The sequence below is a fragment of the Oncorhynchus mykiss genome, chromosome 22, assembly GCF_013265735.2.
Source record: "Oncorhynchus mykiss isolate Arlee chromosome 22, USDA_OmykA_1.1, whole genome shotgun sequence".
Lineage (NCBI taxonomy): Eukaryota > Metazoa > Chordata > Actinopteri > Salmoniformes > Salmonidae > Oncorhynchus > Oncorhynchus mykiss.
The window spans coordinates 27,731,771-27,756,952 of NC_048586.1; the positions used below are offsets into that span (position 1 = coordinate 27,731,771).

The window sequence follows — 25,182 nt, forward strand, 5'->3', positions numbered from 1 at the left end:
TCAAAGCTGTACAAAAATCTGCAAACACCGAACGAACGATGTGTTTACAATACCGCGTTGGTAATAAAGCATAATTTGTTTGACCACAATTTCTTCGGTAGCTACCTAGCTAGCCCCAATACAATTGGACCTTTATTTAACTAGGCAAGTCAGTTAAGAACAAATTCTTATTTTCAATGACGGCCTAGGAACAGTGGGTTAACTGCCTGTTCAGGGACAGAACGACAGATTTGTACCTTGTCAGCACGGGGGTTTGAACTTCTGGTTACTAGTCCAATACTAACCACTAGGCTAACCTGCCGCCCCGATCAGCCTGAAAACAATGGCCAGTAGAAACTGCAGTCATTTTCATTATTCTTAGCAATGATTTAGGAATCCTTGTAAGTATTAGCTACGTTGCCACTTCTTGTCCGCCAATTGAAATTGAACTTCAGTTCAGGAAAGTAAATAGCTAGCCAGCTACTAAACTCTGTTGCACAAAGCTAACGTTATAAGCAGCCAGCTAGCTTCATCTGGCTAGTGAGGTTCGACCAGACCGGGTTATGTGTTGTGAAGCTAGCCACAATAGGGACTAGGTACAAGTGGAATTTGCAGTTTTCCTTCAAAATGTAAAAGAGTTGTAATTGACAGTGATGCAAGTGAATACAAATAGATTTATGCTATGCTTTTATTTTGAAGGCTAACCGCAAAGTCCACTATCGTGGCTAGCTTTACAGATGGGCCCAAGCACCAATAACCAAATAAGAACTGTCTTATAAAGGGTTATTTTAGATGACACCTAGCTATACAGTTAGCTAGCTAACTATAGCTACTGAAACAGATGTCGTGTTGCTATGTTTTTGGGGAAAAACATTGTTTGCATCCATGAGCTAGCTAGCTTTTTATTTTATTTTATCACCAGCACTATATGTGCAAGAGACAACTTCACCAGCATCATAGAGCATACATATCAATGAATCGTTGTGACATTAAATATGAGTGATGGTGTAATAACTGTAAAAATTAAGGAACGAGTTAAATTATGTGACATGCAGTCATATTCAGATCCTGACTGGTCAACAAGCTTATTTGACACGCAAAGACGCAAACGGCGTTCCATAGAAATTCTGGTTGAGAATGAAACGACTGAACAACAAAACAGCGGCGCAAGTAAGAGAAATAGGTTTTGATTAGGTTTTTACTGGTAGTGGGGACATACGTAAATGCCAACAAAACAATGTTTTGGTCAGTGTGGTGTGTAACCTTTATTTAACTAGGCAAGTCAGTTAAGAACAAAATCTTATTTACAATGACGGCCTACCCTGCACAACGCTGGGCCAATTGTGCGCCACCCTATGGGACTCCCAATCAAGGCCGGATGTGATACAGCCTGGATTCAAACCAGGGACTGTAGTGACACCTCTTGCAATGAGATGCAGTGCTTAGACTGCTGTGTCCATGTGCGTTAACTATTTAACTGTACTAGAATGCTTTAAAGGCCGCTAAAACTTTAAAATAAAAATTGGTATCGTTTTTTGCAAGACAAATATCGGAATCGGCCAAATACGTCATATCGGTGCATGACAAGTTCCATATGCACAAAAGCTTACCTTAATTTTGTACACTAATTTGTTCACCTTCCTGTTGGTGAGCATTTATCCTTTGCCAAGATAATCCATCCACCTGACAGGTGTGGCATATCAAGAAGCATGATCATTACACACCTTGTACTGGGAACAATAAATGGTCACAAAAAAATGGTCACAATAAATGGTCACAACCGCACACCACTTGTTAATGGCGAAGTATGAGCGAGCGGTTTGCTGATGTCAACATTGTGAACAGAGTGCCCTATGGTAGCTGTGGGGTTATGGTATGGGCCGGCATAAGCAACAGACAAAAACAACTGCATTTCATTGATGGCGATTTGAATGCACAGAGATACCATGACGAGATCTTAAGGCCCATTGTCCTGCAATTCATCTGCCTCCATCACCACATGTTTTAGCATAATAATGGCAGAGCAACCATGTCGCAAGGATCTGTACACAATTCCTGGAAGCTGAAAATGTCCCAGTTCTTCCATGGCCTGCATGCTCACCAGACATGTCACCCATTGAGCATGTTTGGGATGCTCTTGATCGACATGTACAACAGCGTGTTCCAGTTCCCGCCAATATCCAGCAACTTCGTACAGCCATTGAAGAGGATTAGGACAACATTCGACAGGACACAATCAACTTTATGCGAAGGAGATGTGCCGCACTGCCTGAGGCAAATGGTGGTCACACCTAGGGTTGCAAAGGGCCGGAAACTTTCCGGTAAATTTCCCATGGGAAGTTAAGCCTGGGAATTTTGCTTAAATTAATCAAAAAGTTAGCTTATAACAGTGAACCTTTTTTTGTGGCATACACAAGGCAATTCTAGGTCTTGTGGCATATTTTGGTTAAACTATCCCCAATTCAATGGAATTGCAACCCTCTGCATGCACAGTGCATTCTTCCATCACATGTACCGCTGATTCTCAAGATCTTGCACACTAATGAGATGCTATAGATGCTATTGAGCACACACTACTACACTCTGAGCCAAGGACTACATGCTTTCTAGTAAGTTTTGATTACAATACTGGGTGGGTGAATATATTTTTATTTCTATCCATACATTTATATAAAAAAAATATATATATAAAAAATGTAAAAAACGTATTTGGGACAGGGGGCAGTATTTTCACATCCGGATGAAAAGCGTGTCCAAAGTAAACGGCCTGCTACTCAGACCCAGACGCTAAGATATGCATATTATTAGTAGATTTGGATAGAAAAGTTTAACATTTCTCTGAAGTTTCTAAAACTGTTTCAATCATGTCTGAGTACAACATAACTTATTAGAATCGGTCGTTGGGCAGAACATTTAAAAAAATATAAATATGCACTTTATCATAGAGAAAATACATACATGTATTGTGTAACATGAAGTCCTATGAGTGTCATTGATGAAGATCAAAGGTTAGTGATTAATTTAATCTCCATTTGTGCTTTTTGTGACTCCTCTCTTTGGCTGGAAAAATGGATGTTTTTCTGTGAGTTAGTGGTGACCTAACAATCGTTTGTGTTGCTTTCGTTGTAAAGCATTTTTGAAATTAGACACTGGCTGGATTAAGGATAATTTTATCTTTAAAATGGTGAAAAATACTTATGCTTGAGGAATTTTAATTATGAGATTTTTGTTGTTTTGAATTTGGCGCCCTGCACTTTCACTGGCTGTTGCCGGGGGGGGGGGGGGGGGGGGGGGGGGGGGGGGGTACAATTCCTTTGTCTGTACAAATGAAGTGAAACGTAGCTAGCTTTCACGTGAGGGCGCCAGTCCGAGGATGTGGCACTCTGCCAGACCACTCACTCAAAGAGCCCTTATGAGCCCCCCTTTAGAGTAGAATCCTCAAAACAGGTTCTAAATACTGTTGACATCTAGTGGAAGCCTTGGGAAGTGAAACATAACTAATATCCCACTAAATCTTCAATGGGGGCCGAGCTGAAAAACTACAAACCTCAGATTCCCCACTTCCTGGTTGGATTTTTTCTCAGGTTTTTGCCTGCCATATGAGTTTGGTTATACTCACAGACATCATTCAAAGAGTTTTAGAAACTTCAGAGTGTTTTCTATCCAATATTACTAGTAATATGCATATATTAGCATCTGGGAGAGAGTAGGAGGCAGTTCACTCTGGGCACGGTATTCATCCTAAAGTGAAAATGCTGCCCCCTATCCCAAAAAGGTTGTAGGCTACTATTTATTAACAAAAAAAAAAATCTATGTCATATATTCACCCCACCCAGTATTGTAATCAAAACTTACCAGAAAGTATGTAGTCCTTGGGTCGGCCAGTGTAGTAGTGTGGGCTCAACAGCATCTCATTAGTGTGCAAGATGTTGATTATCAGCTGTACATGTGATGGAAGACTGCAATGCACACGTGATGGAAGAATGCACTGTGCATGCAGAGGGTTGCAATTCCATTGAATTGGGGATAGTTTAACCAAAATATGCCACAAGACCTAGAATTGCCTTATGTGTATCCCTCAAAAAAGGTTCACTGTTATAAGCTAACTTTTTTTAATGAATTTAAGCAAAATTCCCAGGCTTAACATCCCATGGAAATTTACCAGAAAGTTTCCGACCCTTTGCAACCCTAGGTGAGCTACCACCCTGTATCCACTCCTCGTTCTATTATATTTTCTAATACATCTCCCCCATCAGGCATCTGATGTAATTAAGCCTATACTAGAGAAATTTGAAGTTTGATATACATTTGCTAATATGGGTGATTGTTAATGGGACAATTGATGGCTAGTCCCATCAAACTAGTAGTACTAGGTTAAAAAATAAATATATTTTTTAAATTGGTGCATATTAATGTTAGAAACTTAACGTTCTATTTAACGTTATCGTATCCATTCAGGCAATTGATCGATATGGATTCGTCATCCATATCGCCCAGCTCTAGCCTGTAGAATGGTTTTGGCCAGAAGCTGTTTTACGGTAATAGACCCAACTACTCCAAAACTGGGTGGTTGGTCATTATAAAATGAGACTCTACCCACTTCCTCATGCTCTGTCGCACACAGATATATAGAGATCACAACGTTGTATCTGTCTCAATGGCGCTGCCCATGCGCTCATTGACGCCATAATGTGACAGATACAACGTTGCTACCTCAATACATCTCTATGTGACATCAAGACAGAGAATGAGGAAGTGGATATAATCTTGCTTCTTATGATTATCAGTCAAATGTACAAATGTATAAAACATTGATTACGGCACTACCGGTCAAAAGTTTCAGAACACCTACTCATTCAAGGGTTTCTTTATTTGTACTATTTTCTACATTGTGTAATAATAGTGAAGACATCAAAACGATGAATTAACATATGTGGAATCATATAGTAATCAAAAATTTTTTTAAATCTAAATAAATATATTTTATATTTGAGATTATTCAAATAGGCACCCTTTGCCTTGATGACAGCTTTGCATACTCTTGGCAAAATCTGTCGTCAAGGCAAAGGGTGGCTATTTAAAGAATCAAAAAAATAATTAGTAAAAATATATAAAAACCCTTGAATGAGTAGGTGTTATAAAACGTTTGCCCGGTAATGTATGCATGCATGCATGTATAACTTTGTAAGACTATAAATGACCAACCACCCAGCTTTGGAGTAGTTAAGGTCCAATTCCCTGCTTTTGAGAGGAGCTGGCTACTGTACTGGGGCGGCAGTTAGCCTAGTGGTTAGAGCTGACAAAATGTAATTCTGACCCTGAACAAGGCAGTTAACCCACTGTTCTCCGGTAGGCAGCTGTCTGTTCCCAGGCTGTGTCACAACCGACTGTGATCGGGAGTGCCAATAGGGCGGCACACAATTGGCCCAGCGCCGTCCGGGTTAGGGGAGGGTTTGGCCGGGGGGACTTTACTTGGCTCATCATGCTCTAGCGACTCCTTGCGGCAGGCTGGGCGCCTGCAGGCTGACAGTGAAAGGTGTTTCCTCCAACACATTGGTGTGGCTGGCTTCCGGGTTAAGTGAGCGGGTGTTAAGAAGCGTGGTTTGGCGGATCATGTTTCGGAGGACGCATGACTCGACCTTCGCCTCCCAAGCCCATTCGGGAGTTGCAGCGATGAGACAAGATTGAAATTGGGGAAAAAAAAATGGGGGTAAAATACCCCCCAAAATAAAATGCATTATAATCTCCAAACCACACACACATAAATGGTATCCATGAGTTTGTCTGAAAAATAACCTAAATCGAAGTATCCCTTCAAATAAAGGTTAAATAAATTGTTTTATTCAAAGTATCAATAAGAATGTTCTGGGTTCTAGACATAGAGTAACATTATGCATTATTCATATCAAAATAGTAAAAAATAAAACCGCAAAAGAACCAGTGCTAGAACCAAGTCACTGATACAGAATGGAGAAAATAGACTCCAGACTGCAGTGCAGCATTGTGCGAATGTACTCCACATTCACGTGTCTCCTTCCTGCAAAGGGCTTGGACATGCAACGTTCCACCAACAAGACGTATCAGTTGATGCGCCTATCCTCATAACAGGTGTGGTTAGAGAGACATTCAGGATTTGAACTGAACACTGAAGCACTGCACTAGTGTTACACAGACGGTACAACAGCCACATTCTCATACATCTGCAAACAGGCAACACAGAGCACAGCTAAAACTGCATCATTTCAATTAGATCATGGGGAGTGACTAAGGTATGATGTAATTAAGACAAGCACATGCCCCTTGCTTTCATCATACCCCAGGTGGTCCCTGGCACTCTTCTGCTCTTACAGTCATGACCATTCAGTCATATTATGTAATGTGTATGAAAGATGCTTGATGTAGAGTGAAGCAGCTACCAAACACCTGACTATGCTCAATTGTAGTCCTATTCCATTCTTGCTGTTAGACTGCTAATGCTTCATATAATTTCTTGCCATAAAGCCCCATGTTTAGGGCTACTAATAGCTGATGATCACAATGATGTGGCTCAATACATGGAAAAATACCACATTTTGTCCAAAGCTCTCCCCATATCAGGCCGTGCCCGTCACTACACAACCCGGGTAGAACCTCCGTTCAACCGCGAGGACCACAGCTCCTCCACTGTCAAGGCAACCGGATAACAATGTCAACCCGCCTCGCTATCATTGTTATTCAGAAAACTTAGAGCGAAAGGTCCAAAACTTCAGGTGGATAATAGACCTATGACAAATATCATTAATGCATACCCGAGAAGACCCACTGACGAACAGAGGAGAGGGGTAGATGGGGTCAGTGAGCTAATTTGAGGACCACAAAACGTGGTTCAGTTCCGTTCCCACCTCTGCTTGCCCGGCCTTCCACGAAATGGATTTGCGGCGAACTGGAGAGATGAGAGCCAACAAGACTGCGCCATTCTTATTGAAAAATTAACGTAAATTATTCCAGACTATTAGTGACCCATGTGATGTTTAGTCGCATAACCGACAAAAATCCTAGAGAGCAACGTATTATTCACGTTAATCCGACAATGTGATAGGCTACATAGCTAGAGAAAAAAACGTGCTCTCTGAGGCGAACACATCATCATTATTCAGTGGATATTATTTGTTTTCACAAAACAGTCTGAAAACCAAAACAAATGTATTGTTTATGTAATACCTGTGTAACGTAAACGTTTAATTGGAAAGTTACCCCAGAGAGATTACCCGGGGCAATCACAGAAAATACACGTTGCCACCCGAAGGGGGGCGCTATACTGTTACATATCTATAAACTGCTCTGTTTATGTCAATAAAATAGTTGACAGACCTAAAAACATATTTATTTTCAATGTGTCGTTTCTACAACACTAATCCAAACATGTGGGGCTAACTAAACATTTTCAACAAGGGCTAAATTGCCCCCCCCCCCCCCCTTCCGTCAGCAAGCAGCACTGCCTCACGTCCGCCATTAGAGAGCGAGCGAAACAATATGAAAGAGTGGTGGCAATATAGCTTAGTACCCTTCCACAGCAGAGAGGGGGAGAAAATCTCAGGCGGGGTACAAACTGACTGATAAATCGTCACATATTTACTTTCTAACATAGCAGGAGACTTAAGGGAGCCCGTGGACATCTGTCTAACACCTCAGCTAGTTGTTGAAACTTTGACTAATTAACCGTAAAATGTCAATAAAACGTCTCGGAAATTCTTACCGGAGTCGAGCTTGAAACGATATAGCGCCACTTTTGTGCCTTGATATAAATCGGGGAACGCACGCATGCGCCCCAACGTAAAGACGTTCTTGTCCGCGAGTGGGAGAATTCTGCCAACGAGATCTGAACGAGATCTTTCTTCTGTTTCATCATCGCGCAGGCGCACAATGTTCAATCAGGAGTGGTGCGGTTGACAATTAAATTGGTCTCGAATACCTGAAGCTCATAATAATAGCAGTACTTTACCATGAACCAGCCACATAATGCATTTGGCAATGATTACGCATTTTACTATGCCATCTGGTGTGTTTACGGTTGAACCGCAATCGAGGTGTCATTGACCACACTAGAGATCCAATCAGCATTCAGTCCTGTCCCGGTTGCGTTCAGGTCCAACACACGTCTACCGGTTTCTACATTACATAATGACTTTCAATAGAATATTACTGTGTGTCAAAATACATGTTAATGGAAAATGTCAAACACCACCCTTGGAATCATGTAGCATGTGATATGAAAAACCTAATGTTGCAAACATCTGGTTCAAATCACCCTCTTAACACTTGGCCAGTATGTGTTCGGTAGACCAATGTTATCTTAACCATTTCGGAACCGTCTTGCAACGAAGCATTGCGGAGTTGGACCATGCTAACATGTTGAGAGAACACGGGGCACTTTTTATACAAAGCACACAGGACTAGAGGGCGTATAAAAATGGCGGATCAGGTGTGTTTACGTGAGATAAAATGTGGTACTGAGTCAAGCATGGGTTCAAAACAAAACATATAAACCAGGTGCTATGTCCATACTCTGATAACCTACATCTGCAAACTTACCGAATTAAGAAGACCCAAGGACATTACTTTCATGGTGATGATGCTATAACGGCAATATTTGCTAAAGTGCTGAATGATTCAGGATCATTGATCTATAAAAGAACAGGATCCGCTTGCTCTGACCCAGCTCTAAAGGACTAAACAACTAAAACAACGGTAAATGGGTAGAACGGGTCCTGCTTTTCTCAAATTAACGTCAGATTTGACTTCGTAGCAGTTTAGGCGAATTGGGTTAAAGGTTAGGGTTAGCTAAAATGCAACAAAAAAATACATATTCTGGCGTTATTTTGACAACTGTTGGATCCCTTCTAGTCATGACCCTTGTGCTGTAGGGCATTTTTATCCACATCGTTTTATTGGTCTAACCCCCGCCTAGCGATGAATTTATGCTATTGCAAGCAGATGATTATGTGCACTGACTGTATTAGGCTATACTTTATTGTTGAAGAGTGGAACGTTGATGCTCATAGTGTCTGCGTGTAAATCACATGTGAATTAGTAACCTTACTGATATGATCTGGCATCTTGCGTAAACACCCTGCTAACACCTAGGCTTTAGCTCAGCAGGCCAACCCAACCCTGGGAAACCTGAGTTCGACCCCAGTTGGTCACACAGCTACATCCTGTAAAGTGCTTATTATACAAGTATGAGCCTTTATAGTTAATAGGCCATTAATAAAAATACATTATCAAGACATTTGATATACAGTACATATTATTATTTTTTTAAATCTAGATGTGCATCTATCCTAATTCCAAACCATTCACAAGCACTTATTCCCATTTTGCAGTCCCATTCTATTGCAACAAATGGGTGACACAGACTTGAATTGCTGGTCAAAGTTGTGAAGTAATCTGTCTTGTGTCGTTCATCAGCAGGATTTGCATTCTAAGCTACCATGGCTGTTACTCTCTCACACAAGCAGGGACAAATGCCCTGTTTCAAAATACTGCATTCCAATTCTCTACTACACAAAGTGTGCATTTGACCACTCCTCATGGATTTAAAATACCTGGATTGGTGTAAGAATAAACCAGAGATTTTCCACCATAATTCATAAAGTCAATTTATTTTCAATCGATGAGGGGGAGTTAAAACAAAAATGCAATAGGGGGAGAAATTGGACCACAGCCCTATGAGTCTTGCAACCGTCACTCAATCCGCTCCGGCCATTTTGTTCGTCCTCAAAAGGACTCTCTACTGATGACGTTCAGATAAAGGACTGCCCAGGAGCCTGTTCAGGACATTGAAACGGTACAATACATTCAATACATACACACACAGAGAAAAAAACATGATCAAAGTACCGGGAGACACAAGACATAAATAAAACCTCACTGTTTTATTGAACTAGGCAAATATATCACCCTGTTTTACTTCAATACCAGTTTGTACAGCAGTTGACAAAAAAGGGGAAATGATTTCAATGATATGGCTGTTAAAGCAGAAGTAATGCTCATATCAAATGAATTCCCACCTCTTATAAAACAAGGATTACAGTAGATCATCATTGATAACTGTTTATCGTACGTCTACAATGGCATGTTGTTGCCAGGATGTGCTCTGCATTATCCTCATCACAGCTACTACTTTAACTACAAGTGATTTGGACGACTATTTAGACCAGGTAGTTATAATCATGCATTCATGAAAGCTCTTATGTAGTTTAGGATACAGAATTCTGTGTTGCAAAGGTGCCTAAAACAACAACTAGAAACTTATGGTCACCGCACATGTACAGTGCATTCGGGAAAGTATTAAGAGCCCTGGACTTTATCCACATTTTGTTACGTTACAGCCTTATTCTAAAATTGATTAAATTGTATTCCACCCCTCAATCTACACACAATACCCCATAATGACAAAGCAAAAATGTTTAGTTTTTTAGAAATGTTTGCGTTCTAATTAAAACACAGCATTTATCTTTACCTCCCCCATTTCCCCCTTATTTTTTCTCCTCCCCCGTACCTTCATCAGGGCCGTCTCTCCTCCCAGTGTCTGAGCGTTGACATAGGACCCTGCCTCCAGGAGGATAGCAACTGTGGTCAGGAAGTTCTGAAATGATAAATGAAAGGATAGCGGGTTAAGTTAGTAAGTAAACATTGCAGAACAGACATTTAACATACAAACAAGGGGAATGTATACGTGTGTACTTGTAATAAGGTGGTTTAAACCAGTCTGTCCTGTGTTACCTTCTCCGCAGCGTGCATTAGGGCAGTAGTGCCGTTCTTCTGCCGTCCGTTCCCCTTCACCCCCTTCTTTATCAGCAGCCTCAGGATGTCATCCTGTCCCCCTGCTGCTGCCAACATACTCATGGAAATACCACTGGAGTCCTGTGGGAGGCAACAGACAGACAGACAGACAGACAGACAGACAGACAGACAGACAGACAGACAGACAGACAGACAGACAGACACCTTCATTACCGAGGACCACAGCTTTCCAAAGCCACTTGTAGCAAGCAAGTTATATATGATAATAAATGGGGAGGGGCTAATTGCTTAAATAATTAGAGGGGCAGTTCACTTATTTGAAGGTTTAGCTGATTGTATACTTACCTAGGGCGTTGTCTTTTCATCCAAAAAGGTTAAGTTCATGAAAGCATAAAGCAATGGTGATGATAGATTCCTAGCATTACAACATCATGAAATCTCAAAGCTGTTTCCTTGAACTGTTATTGGTACAATTCTAAATCCCTGTTGGAACACTAATGGTGGACCTCAAGAAGGCTATATGAATATTCTGAGAACTGGAATAACATTTTAACATTTACATCAAGTAACAATTTATTAACGAAGCAAATATGGTATCTTAGATTACACACAATGAACACCAGGGGGTAACGAAAGGCAGCTTGATAACAAATACATGTTGGTGAAAAAAAACTATTTAAACATCTTTAGACAGTAAATAGTGGGGTGTGGTTGAAACCCCTGATTATTTTTCCTCAGTTAACACCTAACACCGTAGCAGATCTGTTGCAGTTATTACACAAACTGATAAATATAAACACTCATTTAGTTACATAATTCCTCCTTGAACCTTAATGCAATTAGAATCAACAAAGATTGACTTGCAATAATAACATTATCTAGGAGGCAAGTGGATGAAATATATAATATTAGTAGTCAAGTGGATTAAATAATATAGAGAAGCAACGGCTATCACACCCTATACAGGTTAGTCAGCCTAAATTAGTGTTGAAAAACTTAAACTGCTGCTGTGAAATCAATAGCAACATTAATAAAACAAGTAGACCTACACTACCATTTATTGTCCATTAAAATAACAAAATTGATCAGAAATACAGTGTAGAAATTGTTAATGTTGTAAATGACTATTGTAGCTGGAAACTGCTGATTTTTTATGGAATATCTACATAGGCCCATTATCAGAAACCATCACTCCTGTTTTCCAATGGCATGTTGTGTTAGCTAATCCAAGTTTATCATTTTAAAAGGCTAATTGATCATTAGAAAACACTTTTGCAATTATGTTAGCACAGCTGAAAACTTGTTCTGATTAAAGCAGCAATAAAACTATTTAGACAAGTTGAGTATCTGGAGCATCAGCATTTGTGGGTTCGATTACAAGCTCAAAATGGCCAGAAACAAAGGACTTTCTTCTAAAACTCGCCAGTCTATTCTTATTCTGAGAAATGAAGGCTATTCCATGCAATAAATTGCCAAGAAACTGAAGAGCTGTGTACTACTCCCTTCACAGTACAGTGCAAACTGGCTCTAACAAGAATAGAAAGAGTGGGAGGATCCTCTGTACGCCTATGTAGATATTCCATTTAAAGAAAAATCAGCCGTTTCCAGCTACAATAGTTATTTACAACATTAACAATGTCTACACTGTATTTCTGATCAATTTGATGTTATTTTAATGGACAAAAACATTTCTAAGTGACTCCAAACTTTTGAACGGTAGTGTACATGGACAGCTAAAGACCGAAGTACAAGAGGAATAGGCTCTGTGATTCTCTGAAACCAATTACACACACACACAGAACGAAGGAACTGTTTCCAATTGGCAAAACACATTTCAGTTACTTCCATGTATGTATGTATGTATGTATGTATGTATGCATGTATAATCCATTAAAATAAAACATTTAATGGAGCCGGTCTTTGTGTAGTCATGTGAAGATTCTATATTGAACAAAACTATAAATGCAACATGCAAAAATTGGAATAATTTTACTGAGTTACAATTCATAAGCATATACATCTATGGATAGCACATGACTGGGCACAGACATGGGTGGGCTTGCCAGGACAGAGAGGGGTGCTAGGACAGAGAAGAACTTGGATTGGCCTGAGCTGGGAGACCCAAGAGACCTTTTCTTTATTTTCTTTTTCCATTATTTTACCAGGTAAGTTGACTGAGAACACGTTCTCATTTACAGCAACAACCTGGGGAATAGTTACAGGAGAGAGGATGAATGAGCCAATTGTAAACTGGGGTGGCACCTAAGGTTGCAGAACGCAGTGCTCGGCTTGGGGTGTAGGGTTTGAGCATAGCCTGATGGTAGAGGGGCAGTTTTTCTTGCTGTTCCGTAGGTAAGCACCATGGTCTTGTAGTGGATGAGAGCTTTGAATGGAAGCCAGCGGAATGTGCGGAGGAGTGGGGTGACATGAGAAAACTTAAAGTTTGAAAACCAGGCGGGCTGCAGCATTCTGGATAAGTTGCAGGGGCTTAATGGGTTAAGTGGGGAGCCCAGCCAACAGCGAGTTGCAGTAGTCCAGATGGGAGAGTACAAGGGCCTGGATTATGACCTGCGCCACTTCCTGTGTTAAATAGGGTCGTAATGTACAGATGTTGTAGAGCATGAACCTGCAGGAGCGGGTCACAGCTTTGATATTTGTAGAGAACGACAGGGTGTTGTCCAGGGTCACATCAAGGTTCTTATCAGTCTGGGAGAGACACCTGTCAGGTGGATGGGTTATCTTGGTAAAGGAGGTCCTGTGTGGCTCAGTTGGTAGAGCATGGCACTTGCAACGCCAGGGATGTGGGTTTGATTCCCACGTGGGACCAGTTTGAACAAATATTAAAATGTATACCCTCCGTACTGTAGGTCGTAATGTAAAGGAGAAATGCTTACTAACAGGGCTGTGAAGTAATTTGTGCCCAACATTTGAGAAAAATAAGGTTTGTGTGCTTATGGAACATTTCTGGCATCTATTTTAGCTCATGGGACCAACACGTAACAAGCTGCGCTTATAATTTTCGTTCAGTATAATTCTAGAACAGCCAAAGAAACATTTTTCTTTACGTGATTGGTGGATTTCAAGCAGCTCAAACATCAAACCAGACTCTCTAACCGGGGCACAAATGTAGTACTTTAACTCATTCACACCGCACTTCTACCAGGAATAGCCTAACCCACTAAATCCTCGGTTTGCTGAACAGTTGTTTTAATTCAAAACCTAACCTACACATACAATGGTACAGGCAAAAATACAATTTCCTTAAAGTATTTTAGAGTACTAATGTTACTGTCCTCACTACAACAACACCAAAACACATTTAATTAAAATACTGTAGAAGTCCAGTCATTCCTATGGAGGACTACTCCTAGTGGGGAGTGCCAACAAGGCCAACCAGTGTCTTCAAAGCCTCTTAAAGGACAATACATAGCATCAGCAATCCAGGGTTTACATACATCGTTGGTGTAGCTCATGCCAAAGGATTTTGAATTTGGGCGTCAGAATACATTGTGCCAAAAAAATTTAAAAAGCTGAGAAAACGTACGTAAAATTCAGCTAAACAAGTTTATATTCATACTACGTCACTATGTAGTCTAATTGCTACGGATACATTTGTAGAATAAAGTACGTAGTGATATTATGTCCTTAAAATGGTTCTACATTCTTGCTTTATGTTACAAAGTGAGATCAGAATGAGCAAGGATGTCAGATTAAATCAAAAGCTTTTAAAACTAGCTCAAGGTAATCATAAATACAGATAAACAGGAGGATCTTCTGGAAGTCCCAACAGTGTCCCTGGTTTCTGATGCACCCCTGGATTTTGTTGGACCCCTGGTTTCGGTGTCCTTGGACTTGGTTTTTCATGGTCCATGTTTTGTTTGCCTGAAATATGCCTCCTGCACATTGTCATTAATGTATTACGCACATAGTTTTTTACATCTTTCCATGTCCTGCCTTGCAGAGCTGGTTCAGCTGCAAGACATGCATCACATTCCTTTTTACCTGGAATCTTCATCAGTTTAGTGAAGTCTCCTAGCTGCCGCCTGACCGCAGCCTGAGCCTCATTACTCCATATCTTCTGTTTCCTTGGTGTTGCCACAGGACCTGCCTCAAGTCTGTCTTCTTGACCCTGTGCAGGTACTGTAATTGTTCCACCAACCCATTCCTTAGCACGCTTTGCCTCTTTTTGTTTCTTTGCTGCTCCTTTCTTTGTTTGTTTTGTGGGGTCCACTCTTGTAAGGCCATTCTTTCGTTTTATAGATTTTACTGTGTTGTGCACATAGTTTTTGATGTCCCTCCATGTCCTGTCTCTTAGAGCTGGTTCATTGTGCAGGCAAACTTCACAGTCCTGTTTACCTGGAACCTCCATCATTGAGATAAAGTGTCCCATCTGACGGTTCACTGCAGCCTTAGCTGCATCACTCCACATCCTCTGTTTCCACACTGTGCCCACCTTATCTGTCCCCACAGAACCTGTCCCCAAAGGAACTGCACCCAAAGGAACGGCAACCGCAGGCACTGCCCCAACAGGAAGTGTCTGTGCATTAAGTGTTGGCGTAATAACAGTACGCGCTGGAAGTGTCTGTGCAGGATATGTTCCGGCAGAATATGACCTTGCAAGTTGTGACCCCGCAAGATGTGTCCCTGCACGATATGTCCCCATAGGATATGTCTCTTCAGGATATGATTTTGCAGGATTTGTCCCCGAAGTATATGATCTTGCAGGAGATGATAGGTCATAAGGACTTGCAGGATACGAACTTGCAAGATGTGTCCCGGCAGCATACGAAGCTGCTGGATAGGTCTCTGCAGGATGTGTCACAGAATATGATCTAGCAGGATTTATCCCAGTAGGATACACCCTTGCACAATCTGTCCCAGCATGATATGACCTTGCAGAATGTGATCCAGAAGGATATGACTTCTCAGGATATGTCCCAGCATGATATGACCTTGAAGGCTGTGCCCCCAATGTATATGACTTCGCTGAATATGTCGCTGTAGGATAAGATGACCCAGTGGTATATGTGCCAGTAGGATACGCCCTCGCAGAATCGGTTCCCGCTGAATATGTCCCTGCAGAATATGCCCCTATGAAATGAATACAGAGAAGAAAATTATTCATGAATGTGTCATTATCATATATTGTAAAGAGGAACAGAGAAAATAGTTTAGGGTAATGAGTTGAAAGCTTCTCAAAAATGTAGCTCTAGTTAACATGTAAATGGCACAAAATTTTGAATTGTGATTTTGACTGAACATTTAACCCTTGAAACAAAATGAAAATGTTGTCCAAATACTCTCCAAAGCAACTGATACCCACCATATGTAGGTGAAACAATCCTTTCCTCTGATGGTCCTGGAATTACCACTGGAACCTGATCCATTGCAAGCAGCAATTTGCTGATTTCTGCTAGATGTGCTGCGTTTTCAGACAGTCTGTAGTACTCTTTGTGGACCTGGGTGTCATGTCCCAATAATTTTGCCACCTGATCCAATTCACTTTCATTTAAGTTCAGAATTTGGCAATGGATAGCAACCTCTTTCCTCACTGTAGCATGGATCAGACTTTCAGGATTCTTTGCATCACACTCATGCGCAAATTTTCTCAAACAGTCAGACCCTCTGACGTAGCTTGCTGCATCTGGGCTCCGTGCAAAGACATAAGGGTTGTCCTTTGACACACCAACTTTGTCTCTGTTTGCAATTAGGATCTCAAGAGATGAGATCATCCTTGCCGTTAGTAGGACCGGCATTGTTCTACCATTTTTGCCTTCTATTTCCACCCTGGTTAGTTTGTCGTCACCAAGCTCCTGTTCCAGCCTTGAGAGGCTATTGAAAATGTCTGCACTAGCTGGAGATTTCTTTCTGTTTGTGTACGTTTCCAACAGCATTTTCGCAACCTCTCCTGTCCTTTTTCTGTTGAAGAGAGCTATTTCGGCAAGAAGAGTTTCATTTAGCTTTTTCCAGACAGCGTTGGTGGGGCTCTCGAGCAATTCTCTCTTTGCTGTGTCCTCTGCAACCTTGAGAAACTTCTGAAGTTTAATCAAATCCTCAGTTAGTGAAGACACATCAACTTCATCACACTGAGGGACAGCGCTGAGGGACAAACCGGAAAAACAGTTATTCCAATCGTTTTCAAGAAGCTCAATGAACCTTCTGGCTTGTGCCTCTGCATCACGGTCCTCTGTCATACGACTCTCCCCAAAAGCTATTTCAGTAGCTCTTTTCAAGGAATAGCCAATCTTTAAAGGAAGAGATTGGGTCTTGTACCTGTCGGAGGCAGGATCAAAACCACTCATTTTCCTGGCAGCATGAACGGCCAATTTGAATTTGGATGGTACACATACTTCATGCAGATATTGGACACCACAGTCCATCTCATTTACAGTAAGTACAAATCTAGCCAATTCCCTCATTTTTGATCCAATGTATGTAAACTGTGACTTGGCATGGCCATGCTTTGCAGATAATGCATTGCCATATTTACATATTAGGGGATCATTTTTGATGTGGCATAAGATGTCATCTTGATTCATATTGTGTATTATTTCTTCACATCCTCCAGTAGAGTAGACAGGCAATGGAAGAAGTCGAGAGGACGCAGCCTGGACCCGCACTCTTTTTCCTCCCCTCTTTTCATCTTGTCCTTTTCTGGCTTTACATGAGCCCTCATGCTTCCATAAATCTATTTTGTTGAAAAAAGCTAAGCAGTGTTGGCAGGGCAGGCAGTCACGCACAGAAACACCATCGTAAGAGGGTCTATCCTTAGTCACAATTTCTCCATCTCCACTTTGAAGAACTTGATAGTTGCCTTTGTTACGGAGTTGGTCAAGCAAAAGAGACCTGATTTTGGAGAGTTTGGGGAAGCTCATAGCATGAGCGACAGATGCTTCTTCTGCGTGTATCCTTTCTAAATGTCTTGCAATTTTGTGGTGTGGTTCATTGCAATACAGGCAGAAGTGTTTTTTGTCCCATTTTCTTTTACCATCATCTGTCATACTACATGTGCTGACTGTAATTTTTGTGCTAGAACGTAAGCTTGACCTTGTACCTTTCCGTGGTGCGAATTTCTTGCGTTGAGGTTTTTTAGTTTGGGAGGTTTTTTGTGGCAACGGCTCAGATTCATTATCGCAGGGGTGCTCTGCATTAGATGGAAGAGGCTCTGAGCCACTTGGGGCTTTTGAATCCAGTCTTTGTCCAACCTCATCATCTGAACTGTTCTCGTCATTACTTGAAATGCTCTCTTCAGCACTCTTCTTTATGTCACACAAAGCTCTCTCCATGTCACATAAAGTCTTCTCCACATCACATGAAGTCTTCTCTTCATTGTGTAGAGCATTTTCTTTCTCATGTGAAGGATTCTCTTCCTGGTGTTCCCCGTCCATCATTTAGGCTGCTACCACCTGTACCTGCACCCACACAAACACAGCACAGGTTATTAGGATAAACCTACCATAAGCCTATGGGTAAGTATAGTCCATGGTAAACATGTTGAGTGCAAGTGTTCCAGGTACAAGCTGTGTATATGTGAAAAAAATAAGAATATAGCCAACCACTTTTTAGGCTAGCAGGTGTATTTCTTAAGAATCATTACCTGAGGAGAGCTTATTAAAGTCCACTTAACCACCTGCCTTTCATTGCACTCCACGAGGAGCCTGCCTGTTACGCGAATGCAGTAAGCTATGGTAAGTTGCGAGCTAGCATTAAACTTATATTATAAAAAACAATCATAATCACGAGTTAAACTAGTAATATCAACCATGTGTAGTTATCTAGCGTGTCCTGCGTTGCATATAATCGATGCGGTGCGTATTCGCGGGAAGAAAAAAAACTGTCCTTGCTCCAATGTGTACCTAACCATAAACATCAATGCCTTTCTACACAGAAGTATATTTTTACACCTGCATATTTAGCTAAAAGAAATCCAGGTTAGCAGGCAATATTAACCAGGTGAAATTGTCACTTCTCTTGCGTTCATTGCACGCAGAGTCAGGGTATATGCAACAGTTTGGGCCACCTAATTTGCCAGAATTTGACATAATTGACATAACATTGAAGATTGTGCAATGCAACAGGAATATTTAGACTTATGGATGCCACCTGTTAAAATACGGAACGGTTCCGTATTTCACTGAAAGCATAAACGTCTTGTTTTCGAGATGATAGTTTCCGGAATCGACCATATTAATGTTAATTAATATTAATTAATATTTCTGTGTGTTATTATGTTATAATTAAGTCTATGATTTGATAGAGCAGTCTGAGCAATTCAAACAGCACTTTCGTGCGTTTTGCCAGCAGCTCTTCGTTGTGCTTCAAGCATTGCGCTGTTTATGACTTCAAGCCTATCAATGCCCGAGATTAGGCTGGTGAAACCGATGTGAAATGGCTAGCTAGTTAGCGGGGTGCGCGCTAATAGCGTTTCAAACGTCACTTGCTCTGAGACTTGGAGTGGTTATTCCCCTTGCTCTGCATGGGTAACGACGCTTCGAGGATGGCTGTTGTCGATGTGTTCCTGGTTCGAGCCCAGGTAGGGGCGAGGAGAGGGACGGAAGCTATACTGTTACACTGGCAATACTAAAGTGCCTATAAGAACATCCAATAGTCAAAGGTATATGAAATCAAAATGGTATAGATAATAGTCCTATAATAACTACAACCTAAAACTTCTTACCTGGGAATATTGAAGACTCATGTTAAAAGGAACCACCAGCTTTCATTTGTTCTCATGTTCTGAGCGAGGAACTTAAACGTTAGCTTTCTTACATGGCACATATTGCACTTTTACTTTCTTCTCCAACACTTTGTTTTTGCATTATTTAAACCAAATTGAACATGTTTCATTATTTATTTGAGGCTAAATTTATTTATTATATTAAGTTAAAATAAGGGTTCTTTCAGTATTGTTGTAATTGTCATTTTTTAAAATTATATATATATATATATATATATATATATATATATACACACACACACACTCCCCCTTTGTCCACCTCTACCATCTCTGTTGCCAAGTGATCAACACCTTGGTTGCCATAGTGATCAGGAGACTACCATGGGGGTTGGTTGTTATCTGAAGGTAGACATCAGGCTAACATTCAGTACTAGGCAGTAGGCACCAAACAGGAGCCGAGATGCAGCACTACCTGGCCACACTCATTCTCCAGTTTGGGTCCATGTATAAGCCAATCAACTATATCAAACACGGTTGTAGACTGCAACTGATTGTAGTTGCCACAGAGACATAGCACGCCAATGCTGTTGCACAGCCGTTCATGAGTGTGACGGACACCCCCAAAGACCAAAGCTGAACACAACTGAATGGTCATTTTGTTATGACAACATAGTAAACACGGCAACTGCCTCAGCATCATGGGATCCATTTTGTCTCAAACCATGGACAATAAAGGGTAAATATTCTCCAAGTGCAACGTGAAATATCATACAATTCTGAAGCCTAGGCAAAATCAAGTAGTTTAACCTCTTAGAGCTCTAGGGGCGCTATTTCATTTTTGGATAAAAAACGTTCCCGTTTTAAGCGCGATATTTTGTCACGAAAAGATGCTCGACTATGCATATTCTTGACAGTTTTGGAAAGAAAACACTCTGAAGTTTCAGAATCTGCAAAGATTTTGTCTGTAAGTGCCCCAGAACTCATTCTACAGGCGAAACCAAGATGATGCATCACCCAGGAATTAGCAGAATTTCTGAAGCTCTGTTTTCCATTCTCTCCTTATATGGCTGTGATTGCGCAAGGAATGAGCCTACACTTTCTGTCGTTCGCCCAAGGTCTTAGCAGCATTGTGACGTATTTGTAGGCATATCATTGGAAGATTGGCCATAAGAGACTACATTTTCCAGAGGTCCGCCTGGTGTCCTTTGTCTAAATTTGTGCGTAATCTTCAGGTGCGGTCATTTTCTCCTGGGATTCAGGAGAGAAAGCATGTGTCCAAGAACGATGTATCAATGAAGAGATATGTGAAAAACACCTTGAGGATTGATTCTAAACAACGTTTGCCATGTTTTCAGTCGATATTATGGAGTTAATTTGGAAAAAAGTTTGCGTTTTGAGGACTGAATTTATGGATTTTTTTTGGTAGCCAAATGTGATGTATAAAAACGGAGCTATTTCTAATACACAAGGAATCTTTTTGGAAAAACTGAGCATCTGCTATCTAACTGAGAGTATCCTCATTGAAAACATCAGAAGTTCTTCAAAGGTAAATGATTTTATTTGAAGGCTTTTATGTTTTTGTTAATGTTGCGTGCTGGATGCTAACGCTAATGCTAACGCGAAATGCTAACGCGAAATGCTAACTCTAGCTAGCTACTTTTACACAAATGATTGTTTTCCTATGGTTGAGAAGCATATTTTGAAAATCTGAGATGACAGTGTTGTTTACAAAAGGCTAAGCTTGAGAGATGGCATATTTATTTCATTTCATTTGCGATTTTCATAAATAGTTAACGTTGTGTTATGCTAATGAGCTTGCTGATAGATTTACACAATCCTGGATACAGGGGTTTTTTCATAGCTAAACGTGACGCAGAAAACGGAGCGATTTGTCCTAAACAAATAATCTTTCAGGAAAAACTGAACATTTGCTATCTGAGAGTCTCCTCATTGAAAACATCTGAAGTTCTTCAAAGGTAAATGATTTTTTTGAATGCTTTTCTGTTTTTTTGTGTAAATGTTGCCAGCTGAATGCTAATGCTAAATGCTACGTTAGCCATCAATACTGTTACACAAATGCTTGTTTTGCAATGGTTGAGAAGCATATTTTGAAAATCTGAGATGACAGTGTTGTTAACAAAAGGCTAAGCTTGAGAGATGGCATATTTATTTCATTTCATTTGCGATTTTCATGAATAGTTAACGTTGCGTTATGGTAATGAGCTTGAGTCTGTATTCACGAACCCGGATCCGGGATGGGGAGATCAGAAAGGTTAATTAATGTGTCAAGCTTACAAAAACCCATGTAATGTGACTCACACAGCAATTTAAAAAAAAAGAGCTGTAACACATTTGTTTCCATTCTGTAAATTTCATTCCAAGGTTTGTTTGTTACTTTGCTTGCTTGATGACATCAGAAAAAATGGGGTGGTGGTCAAGTTCACTAATCAGTTTCTTACGGTTTTGAAACACCAGAATATGCTAAATTACAGAATATTCTATTAAAATAAAAATGTTATTTGTCACATACACATGTTTAGCAGATGTTATTGCACGTTCCTGTTGCTAGACTGTGAATGCAACTCATAATTTATTGCCATCAAACCCCATGTTCAGAGATACTAACAGCTGATGATCCTAATGATGTGGCTCAATACACAAAAAAATAAAGCCTACCACTTTTGTCCCAAAGCTCCCTTTTTCCCCCCTGAGGCCGTGCCCTTGACTACACAAACTGGGTATAACTTTCATTCCACAGCTCCTCCACTCTCAAGGTAACCGGATAACGATGTCAACCTGCCCTGAGTTATAATTTTTATTCAGAAAACTTAGAGCGAATGGTCCAACACATTAGGTGGATAATAAATTCCCGTGTGAATTTAAGTGTGCTCTCTCTAATTCTCTCTTTCTCTCAGAGGAGGACCTGAGCCCTAGGACCATGCCTCAGGACTACCTGACGTGATGACTCCTTGCTGTCCCCAGTCCACCTGGCCGTGCTGCTGCTCCAGTTTCAACTGTTCTGCCGTATTATTATTATTATTATTATTATTATTATTATTATTATTATTATTATTATTGTTATTATTATTATTATTCAACCATGCTGGTCATTTATGAACATTTGAACATCTTGGCCATGTTCTGTTATAATCTCCACCCAGCACAGCCAGAAGAGGACTGGCCACCCCACATAGCCTGGTTCCTCTCTAGGTTTCTTCCTAGGTTTTGGCCTTTCTAGGGAGTTTTTCCTAGCCACCGTGCTTCTACACCTGCATTGCTTGCTGTTTGGGGTTTTAGGCTGGGTTTCTGTACAGCACTTTGAGATATCAGCTGATGTACGAAGGGCTATATAAATCAATTTGATTTGATTTTGATTTGATAGACCGATAACAAATATAAAATTATAGATACCCGATAAGCCGCTCTAGCGAACAGAGAAGAGGGGTAGATGAGGTCAGTGAGTTAACTTGATGACCACAAAACAGTTCCATTCCCACCCTAGCTACAGTTTGTATTCAGGGTATGAAATAATGTACTCTGGCATACTTCCATACCCGTTACATCTTACTAGGTTTGGGCGGTATACCGTATACCAGGGTATTTGGAAAAAGTCACAGGGTGGCTTTTCAATACTGTCAAAACTACTTCTGTGAAGTGTTTCAACAAATGTGAATATTTGTAGCTACTTGAAGTTATTATCTGCAGTCAACTTGTGCAATACCTTAGGAGGTAAAGCAGACTGCGTTCTTGATTTCCCCGTCACAATATTTTAAAATTATGAAGCTTACCATAGTTCCCCAGAACAATTGAGCCAGTCACTTGTTTGTAAATAGCACAACGGGAGAAAGCGAGCTGATTATTCCATAGCATTCAATATCTATCAGCGAGTCTTTGTTGTGTGGCGCACAAGGTGATGTATGCAATTCACTACTAAATTATTGCCTTCAGAAATGTATTAATGGCTTCCTGACAGAAGTCAAAGAGTTCTGGATGAGTTCTGTACAGCTGCAATTATTTTCCTGTGCTTCCCACCTGCGTTATTCTCCCATCTGCTCTCTGTAACCCTGCTGCTCTTCCTTCAGAAAACCATGAATCACAACTTTGTTCATTTGCACAATTTATCTTGGTCACTTCTGCTTGTAAAATGTCCACACTTATCAAAAATGACATTTGGTAGCTAATAGCTATGCTTGTATAACTTTATGAGCTGGATTTGCAATTAGTTTGTTAGCTAAATGCTAACAAGTGAAAACGAACAGCGTCTATGTGATTTCGCCATTTGTTTGTGCTAGTTTTGCCCAATGGGCTTTTCTTGCGTTTTTAAAACACCCGGTAATATTGTAAATCCCACTATGAGAGAACGATGGTATGACAATATAAAAATCTGGACACCGCCCAAGCCTACAGCTTAGATAACGAAAAGCACGGTCAACTAATCTAAAGGTGGCGATACTTTCTTCATTCTCGACATGGAAGACACCGGTGTCTCCTAAACTATCGCTAGTTGCAGATGGAACGTTTGAAAATGTGCAGTTCTTAAAATACATTTTTGCTCCATGCGTAATCAAACAATGTAATGTGTAGGTCGTCATCTTGTCTATTTCTGAACTTCTCTCATTGAATCGCCCACGCTTACATGAACACTAATAATTCAATATTAAACTGATTATGGCAGTAGGCCGAGTATGTTTATTAGGGATACCCATTGGGTGTCTGAGCAGTGCTGTCAATACCTCTCACAAAGACACATAGTGATGCAGTCAATCTCTCCGTTATTTTGATCCAGGAGAGACTGACATGCATGTCATTGAGTTAGCTCTGTGTGTACATTTAAGGGCCAGCCTTGCTGCTCTGGGCCAACTGTAATTTGCCTATGTCCCTCTTTGTGGCACTTGACCATATGACTGGGCAGTAGTCCAGTTACAACAAAACTAGGGCCTATAGACCTTGTTTTGTTGATAGCAATGTCAAGAAAGCAGAGTAGCGCATTATTACAGACAGCCCGCTTCCCATCTTAGCTACTGTTGCATTAATGTTTTGACCATGACAGTCTCCTCAACTTGCTCAATTTCAACATTATTCATTACAAGATTTAGTGTTCAGGGAATGTTTGTCACAAATACAATGCTTTCTTTTTGAAATATTTAGTACTAGCTCTTTGTTAAGTGTAACAGTGATTTCACTTCGTGTGGTAACCGGCGTGTATAATGTTGTGTCGTCAGCATACAATGCATTTGGAAAATATTCAGACCCCTTGACTTTTTCCACATTTTTTTTAGGTTACAGCCGTATTCTAAAATTGATCAAATTGCCCCCCCCCTCCATCTATACACAATAACCAATAAATGACAAAGCAAAAACAGACATTTTTGCTCATTTATTCAAATTAAAACAGAAACACACATTTACATAAGTATTCAGACCCTTTACTCAGGACTTTGTTCAAGCACTTTTGGCATCGATTACAGCTGAGTCTTTTTGGGTATGACACTACAAGCTTGGCACACCTGTATTTGGGGAGTTTCTCCCATTCTTTGCAGATCCTCAAGCTCTGTCAGGTTGGATGGGGAGCATTGCTGCACAGCTATTTTCAGGCCCCTCCAGACATTTTAGATCGGGTCCCAGTCTTGGCTCTGGCTGGGCCAATCAAGGACATTAAGGAGACTTGTCCCGAAGCCAATCCTGCATTGTCTTGGCTGTGTGCTTAGGGTCGTTGTCCTGTTGGAAGGTGCACTTCCACC

At 40.7% G+C, this 25,182-nt stretch overlaps 2 protein-coding genes and 1 non-coding gene across 7 annotated transcripts in view; 1 reads left to right on the forward strand and 2 right to left on the reverse strand.

Annotated features, from left to right (window-relative positions):
- The window catches only part of LOC110502082 (zinc finger MYM-type protein 2), a 33,700-nt gene extending 24,840 nt beyond the window's left edge, over positions 1–8,860 (reverse strand). Inside the window, exon 1 of one of the 3 annotated variants that reach the window (XM_036959030.1) lies at positions 8,551–8,860. The gene's annotated coding sequence lies outside the window, so the exon portion shown is untranslated. Of the gene's footprint in view, positions 1–6,767; positions 6,902–7,714; positions 8,060–8,550 lie in introns of those variants that run through there. The other 2 variants (XM_036959029.1, XM_036959032.1) reach the window with 2 other exon arrangements.
- A 744-nt stretch (positions 8,861–9,604) lies between these two features.
- The window catches only part of LOC110501685 (M-phase phosphoprotein 8), a 29,334-nt gene continuing 13,756 nt past the window's right edge, over positions 9,605–25,182 (reverse strand). The window contains exons 2-4 of one of the 3 annotated variants that reach the window (XM_021579417.2): positions 10,744–10,884; positions 10,520–10,606; positions 9,605–9,785 (exon numbers count right to left, since the gene is read on the reverse strand). In XM_021579417.2, the coding sequence (XP_021435092.2) occupies positions 9,762–9,785; positions 10,520–10,606; positions 10,744–10,884 (252 nt within the window). In that variant the 3' untranslated portion in view covers positions 9,605–9,761. Of the gene's footprint in view, positions 9,786–10,519; positions 10,607–10,743; positions 12,309–13,904; positions 15,856–16,087; positions 18,177–25,182 lie in introns of those variants that run through there. The other 2 variants (XM_021579416.2, XM_036959033.1) reach the window with 2 other exon arrangements.
- Positions 13,516–13,591, forward strand: trnaa-ugc. Its single transcript has one exon. It is a non-coding gene; the product is annotated as a tRNA-Ala (tRNA).